Below are 12,843 nucleotides of genomic sequence, written 5' to 3'. Positions count from 1 at the left end.
ACACTTCGTTCAGTTACGTGTGTGCTATATATACTGTACTCTAGATCATCGACTGCATTCTTATGTCACTAGCCACTTTAACTATGCCACTTTGTTTACTTTGTCTACATACTCATCTCATATGTATATACTGTACTCGATACCATCTACTGTATGCTGCTCTGTACCATCACTCATTCATATATCCTTATGTACATATTCCTTATCCCCTTACACTGTGTATAAGACAGTAGTTTTGGAATTGTTAGTTAGATTACTTGTTGGTTATCACTGCATTGTCGGAACTAGAAGCACAAGCATTTCGCTACACTCGCATTAACATCTGCTAACCATGTGTATGTGACAAATAAAATTTGATTTGATTTGATTTTTTCAGAGGCTGAGCCCACTGGGCTCTGGTCAAAAGCACTGCACTATATAGGGAATACAGTGCCCACTGGGCTCTGGTCAAAAGCACTGCACTATATAGGGAATACAGTGCCCACTGGGCTCTGGTCAAAAGCACTGCACTATATAGGGAATACAGTGCCCACTGGGCTCTGGTCAAAAGCACTGCACTATATAGGGAATACAGTGCCCACTGGGCTCTGGTCAAAAGCACTGCACTATATAGGGAATACAGTGCCCACTGGGCTCTGGTCAAAAGCACTGCACTATATAGGGAATACAGTGCCCACTGGGCTATGGTCAAAAGCACTGCACTATATAGGGAATACAGTGCCCACTGGGCTCTGGTCAAAAGCACTGCACTATATAGGGAATACAGTGCCCACTGGGCTCTGGTCAAAAGCACTGCACTATATAGGGAATACAGTGCCCACTGGGATGCAGCTCAACCCCATCCCTCTCTCAATAGCATGGTGTTAACAGTCATGTCGAGCTTCCTGTAATCTACAGACTCAACTTGTCCAGACAGGTTTCCCACATGGTTTACAGATTAGCACCCTGCTAATCAAAGGACACTAGCAACAGAAGTGTTTAATCAACTAAGATCCCAGTGAGAGAACACTGCTAATTAGAAAATAACATCATTCACTTTAGATCAAGACAGAACATATCGACTGGACTCTTGCCCACTGTGTTTCTCCAAAGGGAGAAAAGTACATTTTGAGCAGCCTAAAGGAAAGCTGTATATTAGTGTGGTGTGTGTGGTGTGTGGTGCCTCACCATGGAATAGAGCAGGCAGCTCCTCTGGTAAGGGGAGAGGGGAGAACTTATACTTGCTCCTCTCCACCATGCTCACCTCCTCCCTAAAAAACACACACGCACATATTTACAGCAGGCCTACAGACTTGGCCTCCATACCAAAAAGCATCCTATTCCCCATGTAGTTCCCACAGGGCTCTGGTCTAAAGTAGTGCACTATATAGGGAGTAGGGTGCCATTTGGGATGCACACTTAAGGAGACAGAGATAAGAGCTGTTGCAGCAACACCGTCATCCACTACAGATGAACATGCAGAGATAAGGCCTTGGGTTGGGTTTATACAGTCTGCCCTCGACATGGTCTTTCACCACACACACAAAGACACAGACATACTGACACACACAGTCCAACGGGCGGTCTCCACCCAGCTTCAAAACACACCCAGTTCAACGGGTGGTCTCCACCCAGCTTCAAAACACACACAGTCCAACGGGCGGTCTCCACCCAGCTTCAAAACACACACAGTTCAACGGGTGGTCTCCACCCAGCTTCAAAACACACACAGTTCAACGGGTAGTCTCCACCCAGCTTCAAAACACACACAGTCCAACGGGCGGTCTCCACCCAGCTTCAAAACACACACAGTTCAACGGGTGGTCTCCACCCAGCTTCAAAACACACACAGTTCAACTGGTGGTCTCCACCCAGCTTCAAAACACACACAGTCCAACGGGTGGTCTCCACCCAGCTTCAAAACACACACAGTCCAACGGGTGGTCTCCACCCAGCTTCAAAACACACACAGTTCAACGGGTGGTCTCCACCCAGCTTCAAAACACACACAGTCCAACAGGCGGTCTCCACCCAGCTTCAAAACACACACAGTCCAACGGGTGGTCTCCACCAGCTTCAAACACACACAGTTCAACGGGGTGGTCTCCACCCAGCTTCAAAACACACACAGTCCAACAGGCGGTCTCCACCCAGCTTCAAAACACACACAGTCCAACAGGTGGTCTCCACCCAGCTTCAAAACACACACAGTTCAACGGGTGGTCTCCACCCAGCTTCAAAACACACACAGTTCAACGGGTAGTCTCCACCCAGCTTCAAAACACACACAGTCCAACGGGCGGTCTCCACCCAGCTTCAAAACACACACAGTTCAACGGGTGGTCTCCACCCAGCTTCAAAACACACACAGTCCAACAGGCGGTCTCCACCCAGCTTCAAAACACACACAGTCCAACAGGCGGTCTCCACCCATCTTCAAAACACACACAGTCCAACAGGCGGTCTCCACCCAGCTTCAAAACATGGGTAGGGCGTGCACGTAAACACGGACGTACACACGCACGTACACACGGACATACACACGCACGTACACGCGGACGTACACACGCACGTACACGCGCACGTACACACGGACGTACACGTGCACGCGCACGTACACGCACACACGGACGTACACGCGCACGTACACACGCACGTACACACGGACGTACACGCGCACGTACACGCGCACGTACACACGCACGTACACACGGACGTACACACGCACGTACACACGGACGTACACACGCACGTACACACGGACGTACACACGCACGTACACACACACGCACCCTGTCAGGCGTCTCCTCCATGTATTGTAAGGGTCAAAGAGACTTTCCAACAGCATTAGGCCATACTGAATCACTGTCTGGAGGGACGACTGATCCGCAGGCTGCTTCTTCAGCTGAAACACACACATACACACATATTTACTTGACCTTGAGAGGGCTTTTAAAACAAAGACATCTCAGAGCAAATAATAACAAACACAGCTACACACTTTTACTAAATACACATTCCTATTTATGACACTCTTCACAAACAATACTGACAATATAGACACAGGTCAGCCACACACCCACAGGTCAGCCACACACCCACAGGTCAGCCACACACCCACAGGTCAGCCACACACCCACAGGTCAGCCACACACCCACAGGTCAGCCACACACCCACAGGTCAGCCACACACCCACTCCTCTATTCTCAGGAAACCAGTTCTGTTTCTTTTAGGTGGAAAAATGTAATGTGGATTTATAGGATAGTATTCTTCTCATCTCCACTGCATTCTCTGGCTCAATAGACAGTATATTATCATTCTGGCTCAATAGACAGTATATTATCATTCTGGCTCAATAGACAGTAAATTATCATTCTGGCTCAATAGACAGTATATTATCATTCTGGCTCAATAGACAGTATATTATCATTCTGGCTCAATAGACAGTATATTACCATTCTGGCTCAATAGACAGTATATTATCATTCTGGCTCAATAGACAGTAAATTATCATTCTGGCTCAATAGACAGTCAATTATCATTCTGGCTCAATAGACAGTAAATTATCATTCTGGCTCAATAGACAGTATATTATCATTCTGGCTCAATAGACAGTATATTATCATTCTGGCTCAATAGACAGTAAATTATCATTCTGGCTCAATAGACAGTAAATTATCATTCTGGCTCAATAGACAGTAAATTATCATTCTGTCTCAATAGACGGTTAATTATCATTATTCTGGCTCAATAAATTATCATTCTGGCTCAATAGACAGTCAATTATCATTCTGGCTCAATAGACAGTCATATTATCATTCTGGCTCAATAGACAGTAAGTATCATTCTGGCTCATAGACAGTATATTATCATTCTGGCTCAATAGACAGTATATTATAATTCTGGCTCAATAGACAGTATATATTACCATTCTGGCTCAATATTATCATTCTGGCTCAATAGACAGTATATTATCATTCTGGCTCAATAGACAGTAAATTATCATTCTGGCTCAATAGACAGTATATTATCATTCTGGCTCAATAGACAGTATATTATCATTCTGGCTCAATAGACAGTATATTATCATTCTGGCTCAATAGACAGTAAATTATCATTCTGGCTCAATAGACAGTAAATTATAATTCTGGCTCAATAGACAGTAAATTATCATTCTGGCTCAATAGACAGTAAATTATCATTCTAGCTCAATAGACAGTAAATGATCATTATCTGGCTCAATAGACAGTAAATTATCATTCTGGCTCAATAGACAGTATATTATCATTCTGGCTCAATAGACAGTAAATTATCATTCTGGCTCAATAGACAGTAAATTATCATTCTGGCTCAATAGACAGTATATTATCATTCTGGCTCAATAGACAGTATATTATCATTATCTGGCTCAATAGACAGTAAATTATCATTCTGGCTCAATAGACAGTATATTATCATTCTGGCTCAATAGACAGTATATTATCATTCTGGCTCAATAGACAGTAAATTATAATTCTGTCTCAATAGACAGTATATTATCATTCTGGCTCAATAGACAGTATATTATCATTCTGGCTCAATAGACAGTAAATTATCATTCTGGCTCAATAGACAGTATATTATCATTCTGTCTCAATAGACAGTATATTATCATTCTGGCTCAATAGACAGTAAATTATAATTCTGTCTCAATAGACAGTATATTATCATTCTGGCTCAATAGACAGTATATTATCATTCTGGCTCAATAGACAGTAAATTATCATTCTGGCTCAATAGACAGTATATTATCATTCTGTCTCAATAGACAGTATATTATCATTCTGTCTCAATAGACAGTATATTATCATTCTGGCTCAATAGACAGTAAATTATTATTCTGGCTCAATAGACAGTAAATTATCATTCTGGCTCAATAGACAGTAAATTATCATTCTGGCTCAATAGACAGTAAATTATCATTCTGGCTCAATAGACAGTATATTATCATTCTGGCTCAATAGACAGTAAATTATCATTCTGGCTCAATAGACAGTATATTATCATTCTGGCTCAATAGACAGTAAATTATCATTCTGGCTCAATAGACAGTATATTATCATTCTGGCTCAATAGACAGTATATTACCATTCTGGCTCAATAGACAGTATATTACCATTCTGGCTCAATAGACAGTATATTATCATTCTGGCTCAATAGACAGTATATTACCATTCTGGCTCAATAGACAGTATATTACCATTCTGGCTCAATAGACAGTATATTATCATTCTGGCTCAATAGACAGTAAATTATCATTCTGGCTCAATAGACAGTATATTATCATTCTGGCTCAATAGACAGTATATTACCATTCTGGCTCAATAGACAGTATATTACCATTCTGGCTCAATAGACAGTATATTATCATTCTGGCTCAATAGACAGTATATTAATCTAGAGTATGAATGAGTGATATAGTATAGTTTGCAGATCCTCCATTGTTGAAAATTACTCATGTGTAACTTAAGTGTGTGTGTGTGTGTGTGTGTGTGTGTGTGTGTGTGTGTGTGTGTATATGAGGTTCATCTAGGGTTGTGTCTTACCTGAGTCAAGCAGAAGTTTAACAGTGTAATGGTCTCGAAGACAAAGCCTGGGGTCTTCTCTGGGTCAATGTTTTCCATATTCCTGAAGAACAGAGAGACTCAGATCAAATTGTCACCAATCTTTCTCTGATATCACTGTTATCTAGCATCAGCTTCTAGCAGATTTTTTCTTGTTATCTAGCATCAACTTCTAGTAGATTGTTTTCATGTTATCTAGCATGAGCTTCTAGCAGATCTTTTCATGTTTTCTAGCATGAGCTTCTAGCAGATCTTTTCATGTTTTCTAGCATGAGCTTCTAGCAGATCTTTTCATGTTTTCTAGCATGAGCTTCTAGCAGATCTTTTCATGTTTTCTAGCATCAGCTTCTAGCAGATTTGTTCTTGTTATCTAGCATCAGTCATGGGTAGAAATGATGGGCAGAGTAATTCAACAAAGGGTGAACTGAGGGTCATAGAACATATAAGGTCTACCTGCAGACGATAATGAAGAACTTAATAAGCAGCAGGGGGTGCAGGGTGCTGTTGTTACTGTCGCCCCCAGAGAGGTGCAGGGTGCTGTTGTTACTGTCGCCCCCAGAGAGGTGCAGGGTGCTGTTGTTACTGTCGCCCCCAGAGAGGAGCAGGGTGCTGTTGTTACTGTCGCCCCCAGAGAGGAGCAGGGTGCTGTTGTTACTGTCGCCCCCAGAGAGGTGCAGGGTGCTGTTGTTACTGTCGCCCCCAGAGAGGAGCAGGGTGCTGTTGTTACTGTCGCCCCCAGAGAGGTGCAGGGTGCTGTTGTTACTGTCACCCCCAGAGAGGTGCAGGGTGCTGTTGTTACTGTCGCCCCCAGAGAGGAGCAGGGTGCTGTTGTTACTGTCGCCCCCAGAGAGGTGCAGGGTGCTGTTGTTACTGTCGCCCCCAGAGAGGAGCAGGGTGCTGTTGTTACTGTCGCCCCCAGAGAGGAGCAGGGTGCTGTTGTTACTGTCGCCCCCAGAGAGGTGCAGGGTGCTGTTGTTACTGTCGCCCCCAGAGAGGAGCAGGGTGCTGTTGTTACTGTCGCCCCCAGAGAGGAGCAGGGTGCTGTTGTTACTGTCGCCCCCAGAGAGGTGCAGGGTGCTGTTGTTACTGTCGCCCCCAGAGAGGAGCAGGGTGCTGTTGTTACTGTCGCCCCCAGAGAGGAGCAGGGTGCTGTTGTTACTGTCGCCCCCAGAGAGGTGCAGGGTGCTGTTGTTACTGTCGCCCCCAGAGAGGAGCAGGGTGCTGTTGTTACTGTCGCCCCCAGAGAGGAGCAGGGTGCTGTTGTTACTGTCGCCCCCAGAGAGGTGAATGGCACTGTGTGATAGCTGGTCACTGAAGAACACCAGTATGTCCCTGGGTACGAGGGGAACCTCCGTAATATAGTTCTCCAGCCTGAGAATGTAGGAAAGAGGGAGGGGAAGAGGAAGGGGAGAAGAGGGAAGAGGGAGAGAGAGGGAAATGGAGAGGAAATGGAGGAGAGGGGAGGGGAAAGGGAAGGGGAGAGGAAAGAGGGAGGGGAGCGGGAAGGGGAGAGGAAAGAGAAAGGGAGAGAGAGGGGAGAGAGAAGGGGAGAGGAAAGAGAAAGGGGAGAGAGAGGGGAGCGGAAGGGGAGAGGAAAGAGAAAGGGAGAGAGAGAGGGAGAGGGAAGGGAGCGGGAAGGGGAGAGGAGAGGAAAGAGGAAGGGGAGCGGGAAGGGGAGAGGAAAGGAAAGAGGAAGGGGAGAGAGAAGAGGGAGGGGAGAGGGAAGAAAAAGGGGAGAAGAAAGAGGGAGGGGAGCGGGAAGGGGAGAGGAAAGAGGGAGGGGAGCGGGAAGGGGAGAGGAAAGAGAAAGGGGAGAGAGAGGGGAGAGGAAAGAGGGAGGGGAGCGGGAAGGGGAGAGGAGAGGAAAGAGGAAGGGGAGCGGGAAGAGAGGGGAGCATGAAGAGGAGAATGGGTTGGGGAGAACAGGTGGTGGAGAGGAGCGGAGTGGAGAAGAGGAAGGCGGGAGGAAGAAGAAGAGATGAGAGAGAGGATGGTGCTGTTTTACTACTTTACTATAAACATGTCAAAATTACACCTCTGGATTGGTAATAAGGTCAGAGTTCATCCAACTCAGTCTGACACACACCACCTGTAGCCTACAGTATGCCTCCCTCAGCAGGGATTTGGTAACATATTGATGAATTAAAGAAAGAACCTGCCTGCACACTAATAATGCTCCTATAATGTGACGTGCATACAACAATGTGACTTTCAATGTTACTTTCAAAATGTCAATGAGGTCTGTGAAAGAGAGCCCTTCACTATGGACAAAATGTATATTTTATTGACATTTTTAAAGTGTAGATTACTGTCAAGTAATGTTATTTATTTTCTATTTCAGCTCAACCTGCACTTTCTATCATCTCCTAACATGTCCTGTTGTTTTAGCATGGCTCATTATGTTGCCTAATTGGTGGGTGTGGCTAATTTGTGGGTGTGGCTAATTGGCACAGGTGCCTGCGATGTGTAATCAGGGCCTGTGTTTCCCTGAAGGCGTTTCCTGACTGTGTGGAAGAGACTGTGTTTGTTTTAGCCCCCAGACATGTGAATTTACTTTCCAAGTCTGCCAGTTTATTTAAAATGAAGTACTTTTACAACTGTCTCATTGCTCAGATCCACTTTTAAGCCTTTTAGATGACAAGGTATCAGCCAGCTGGTCACTGTGATCAGTGCCCTGAGGTTTCCCCTTGTTACAGATCTAGGATCTGCTCAAACGTAGTACAGGGAATAGATTGCAATTTGGGACGTGAGATATACATTTGAGCCAATCAGTCAACTCACCTGCGAGGCTCCAGTGACTGCACATCAACAAGCTTCTCAAAGGAAGCCACAAAAGCCTCCAGCCACTGCTGCAGGCAGCCCTCATCTTTCTGCAGGAGGAGAGGAGGGGAAGAGAGACAGAGGATGAGTCTCCAGTCATACTGGCACCAGTCTGATCTGGGTTGATGTGATTGATGCTTCTCGGTACAACACCAAGGGGAATCCCTGGCAACATTTGTTGCATGGCAATAACATTTTCTGATTCTGAAGTCACACGTGCAGAACTAGTAAACACAACATGGAAAAGCACAGTGCACGTGGACCAGTACACGGCACAGTGCACGTGGACCAGTACACGACACAGTGCACGTGGACCAGTACACGGCACAGTGCACGTGGACCAGTACACGGCACAGTGCACGTGGACCAGTACACGGCACAGTGCACGTGGACCAGTACATGGCACAGTGCACGTGGACCAGTACACGGCACAGTGCACGTGGACCAGTACACGGCACAGTGCACGTGGACCAGTACACGGCACAGTGCACGTGGACCAGTACACGGCACAGTGCACGTGGACCAGTACACAGCACAGTGCACGTGGACCAGTACACAGCACAGTGCACGTGGACCAGTACACGTTAACATTCCGTTTAAAGGACTGTACCCTGTGGTTGATGTTTTCTGGTCACCGTGCCAACAGGTTGTCCTTATGCAGTGTGTTACACTCAGACTCTAAACAACAACCAGAGGGGGCTGACGTCTCTTGTTTTTGCAACAGGAAGTTACAGCAACCTTACGAAAGTGATGGCACATTCAGGAGCATATGAGATAATGCATTCAAGCCTTGTTTCTAAATAGTAGAGGCCTATGGCTGAAAAACACCACCACGAAAGTAACAAGCTATACATTTCTTTATAGGCCAAATAAATAAAACATTGGTTAAGTCATGTACATGATTTATGCACAAAGAATGTGACTTCCTTTCATCATCAATCGACTTATCCATCCTTAACTCTATTAAATACTGTGCTTTAAATGGAAAGGGAAGGGTGACTGGCCTTCAACTATAACACATGGACATGTACAGAGTTCTACTGTAGGTTCTATAACACAGGGACATGTATACAGAGTTCTACTGTAGGTTCTATAACACAGGGACATGTATACAGAGTTCTACTGTAGGTTCTATAACACAGGGACATGTATACAGAGTTCTACTGTATGTTCTATAACACAGGGACATGTATACAGAGTTCTACTGTAGGTTCTATAACACAGGGACATGTATACAGAGTTCTACTGTAGGTTCTATAACACAGGGACATTTATACAGAGTTCTACTGTAGGTTCTATAACACAGGGACATGTATATGAGAGTTCTACTGTAGGTTCTATAACACAGGGACATTTATACAGAGTTCTACTGTAGGTTCTATAACAGGACATGTGTACAGAGTTCTACTGTAGGTTCTGAACACAGGGACATGTATACAGAGTTCTACTGTAGGTTCTATAACACAGGGAGATGTATACAGAGTTCTACTGTAGGTTCTATAACACAGGGACATGTATACAGAGTTCTACTGTAGGTTCTATAACATGGGGACATGTATACAGAGTTCTACTGTAGGTTCTATAACACAGGAGATGTATACAGAGTTCTACTGTAGGTTCTATAACACAGGGACATGTATACAGAGTTCTACTGTAGGTTCTATAACACAGGGACATGTATACAGAGTTCTACTGTAGGTTCTATAACACAGGGACATGTATACAGAGTTCTACTGTAGGTTCTGTCAATATCGCAGCTCTTATCTCCCTCATCATATCCTGCTACTCTCCTCCTATCAAGTCACACTACGTTTCCCATCTCTCACATAGCCTCATCTAGCCTGGTCCTGTGATCTGTTTCCATCTCTCACATAGCCTCATCTAGCCTGGTCCTGTGATCTGTTTCCCATCTCTCACATAGCCTCATCTAGCCTGGTCCCAGATATGTTTCCATCTCTCACATAGCCTCATCTAGCCTGGTCCCAGATCTGTTTCCCATCTCTCACATAGCCTCATCTAGCCTGGGTCCCAGATATGCATCCCAGATCTGTTTCTGTTTCATCTCTCACATAGCCTCATCTAGCCTGGTCCCAGGTCTGTTTCCCATCTCTACATAGCCTCATCTAGCCTGGTCCCAGATCTGTTTCCTCATCTCTCACATAGCCTCATCTAGCCTGGTCCCAGATCTGTTCCCATCTCTCACATAGCCTCATCTAGCCTGGTCCCAGGTCTGTTTCCCCATCTAACATAGCCTCATCTAGCCTGGTCCCAGATCTGTTTCCCCATCTCTCACATAGCCTCATCTAGCCTGGTCCCAGATCTGTTTCCCCATCTCTCACATAGCCTCATCTAGCCTGGTCCAGATCTGTTTCCCATCTCACATAGCCTCATCTAGCCTGGTCCCAGATCTGTTTCCCATCTCTCACATAGCCTCATCTAGCCTGGTCCCAGATCTGTTTCCCATCTCTCACATAGCCTCATCTAGCCTGGTCCTGGTCTGTTTCCATCTCCTCACATAGCCTCATCTAGCCTGGTCCTGATCTGTTTGTGCTCTTCCTACTCCATTGCTGTCATCAGTCAAGCCAAGGAGTTGGCACTATTGGATGTCACAAACAACTAGAGTACCACAGAGAGACTGAGTACTATCTACTATTGATGTCACTAAACAACACTAGCACCACAGAGAGACTGAGTACTATCTACTATTGATGTCACTAAACAACACTAGCACCACAGAGACTGAGTACTATCTACTATTGATGTCACTAAACAACTAGAGTACCACAGAGAGACTGGAGTACTATCTACTATTGATGTCACTAAACAACTAGAGCACCACAGAGAGACTGAGTACTATCTACTAGTCGATGTCACTAAACAACTAGGAGCACCACAGACTGAGTACTATCTACTATTGATGTCACTAAATAGACACTAGCATCTACATTGAGGAGCACCACAGAGTAGTACTATCTACTATTGATGTCACTAAACAACTAGAGTACCACAGAGAGACTGAGTACTATCTACTAATGATGTCACTAAACAACTAGAGCACCACAGAAAGACTGAGAGTACTATCTACTAATGATGTCACTAAACAACTAGAGCACCACAGAGAGACTGAGTACTATCTACTATTGATGTCACTAAATAGCACCAGCACCTACTAGATGTCACTAAAAACTAGAGACCACAGAGAGACTGGAGTACTATCTACTAATGATGTCACTAAACAACTAGAGCATCACAGACTGAGTACTATCTACTATTGATGTCACTAAACAACTAGAGCACCACAGAGAGACTGAGTACTATCTACTAATGATGTCACTAAACAACTAGAGCACCACAGAGACTGGAGTACTATCTACTATTGATGTCACTAAACAACTAGAGTACCACAGAGAGACTGAGTACTATCTACTAATGATGTCACTAAACAACTAGAGCACCACAGACTGAGTACTATCTACTATTGATGTCACTAAACAACTAGAGCATCACAGATACTGAGTACTCATCTATCATTGATGTCACTAAACAACCAGAGCAACACAGATCAGAGTACTATCTACTATTGATGTCACTAAACAACTAGAGCACCACAGAGAGACTGAGTACTATCTACTTCGATGTCATTTCAAACAACTAGAGCACCACAGAAAGACTGGAGTACTATCTACTAATGATGTCACTAAACAACTAGAGCACCACAGATAGATTGAGTACTATCTACTATTGATGTCACTAAACACTAGCACCACAGAGAGACGGAGTACTATCTACTATTGATGTCACTAAAAACTAGAGCACCACAGAGACTGAGTACTATCTACTAATGATGTCACTAAAACAACCAGGAGCACCACAGAGAGACTGAGTACCATCTACTATTGATGTCACTAAACAACTAGAGCACCACAGAGACTGAGTACTATCTACTAATGATGTCACTAAAAAAACAACCAGAGCACCACAGAAGACTGGAGTACTATCTACTATTGATGTCACTAAACAACTAGAGCACCACAGAGACTGAGTACTATCTACTATTGATGTCACTAAACAACTAAGCACAACTGAGTAATCTTACTATTGATGTCACTAAACAACTAGAGCATCACAGATACTGAGTACTATCTACTAATGATGTCACTAAACAACTAGAGCACCACAGAGAGACTGAGTACTATCTACTATTGATGTCATAAACAACTAGAGCACCACAGAGAGACTGGAGTACTATCTACTAATGATGTCACTAAACAACTAGACACCACAGAGAGACTGAGTACTATCTACTATTGATGTCACTAAACAACTAGAGCATCACAGAGAGACTGGAGTACTAATACTAATGATGTCACTAAACAACTAGAGCACCACAGAGAGACGAGTACTATCTAATATTGATGTCACTAAACAACTAGAGCATCA

General features: G+C 44.4%; 1 protein-coding gene across 1 annotated transcript; it reads right to left on the bottom strand.

The window, feature by feature from the left end:
* Positions 1 to 1,167: 1,167 nt before the first annotated feature.
* LOC135566452 (dentin sialophosphoprotein-like) lies at positions 1,168 to 8,453 on the bottom strand (the record flags this gene model as incomplete). The annotated part of the gene is made up of 5 exons (XM_065014159.1): positions 1,168 to 1,250; positions 2,772 to 2,884; positions 5,566 to 5,647; positions 6,037 to 6,954; positions 8,365 to 8,453. Coding segments are annotated over 5 exons (1,285 nt in total), but the record flags the coding sequence as incomplete, so codon positions are not given.
* Positions 8,454 to 12,843: the final 4,390 nt, after the last annotated feature.

Source organism: Oncorhynchus nerka, unplaced genomic scaffold (assembly GCF_034236695.1).
Source record: "Oncorhynchus nerka isolate Pitt River unplaced genomic scaffold, Oner_Uvic_2.0 unplaced_scaffold_4899, whole genome shotgun sequence".
Classification (NCBI taxonomy): domain Eukaryota; kingdom Metazoa; phylum Chordata; class Actinopteri; order Salmoniformes; family Salmonidae; genus Oncorhynchus; species Oncorhynchus nerka.
Note: the sequence above shows the minus strand (reverse complement) of the source record. Positions and strands in the feature narration are given on the sequence as shown.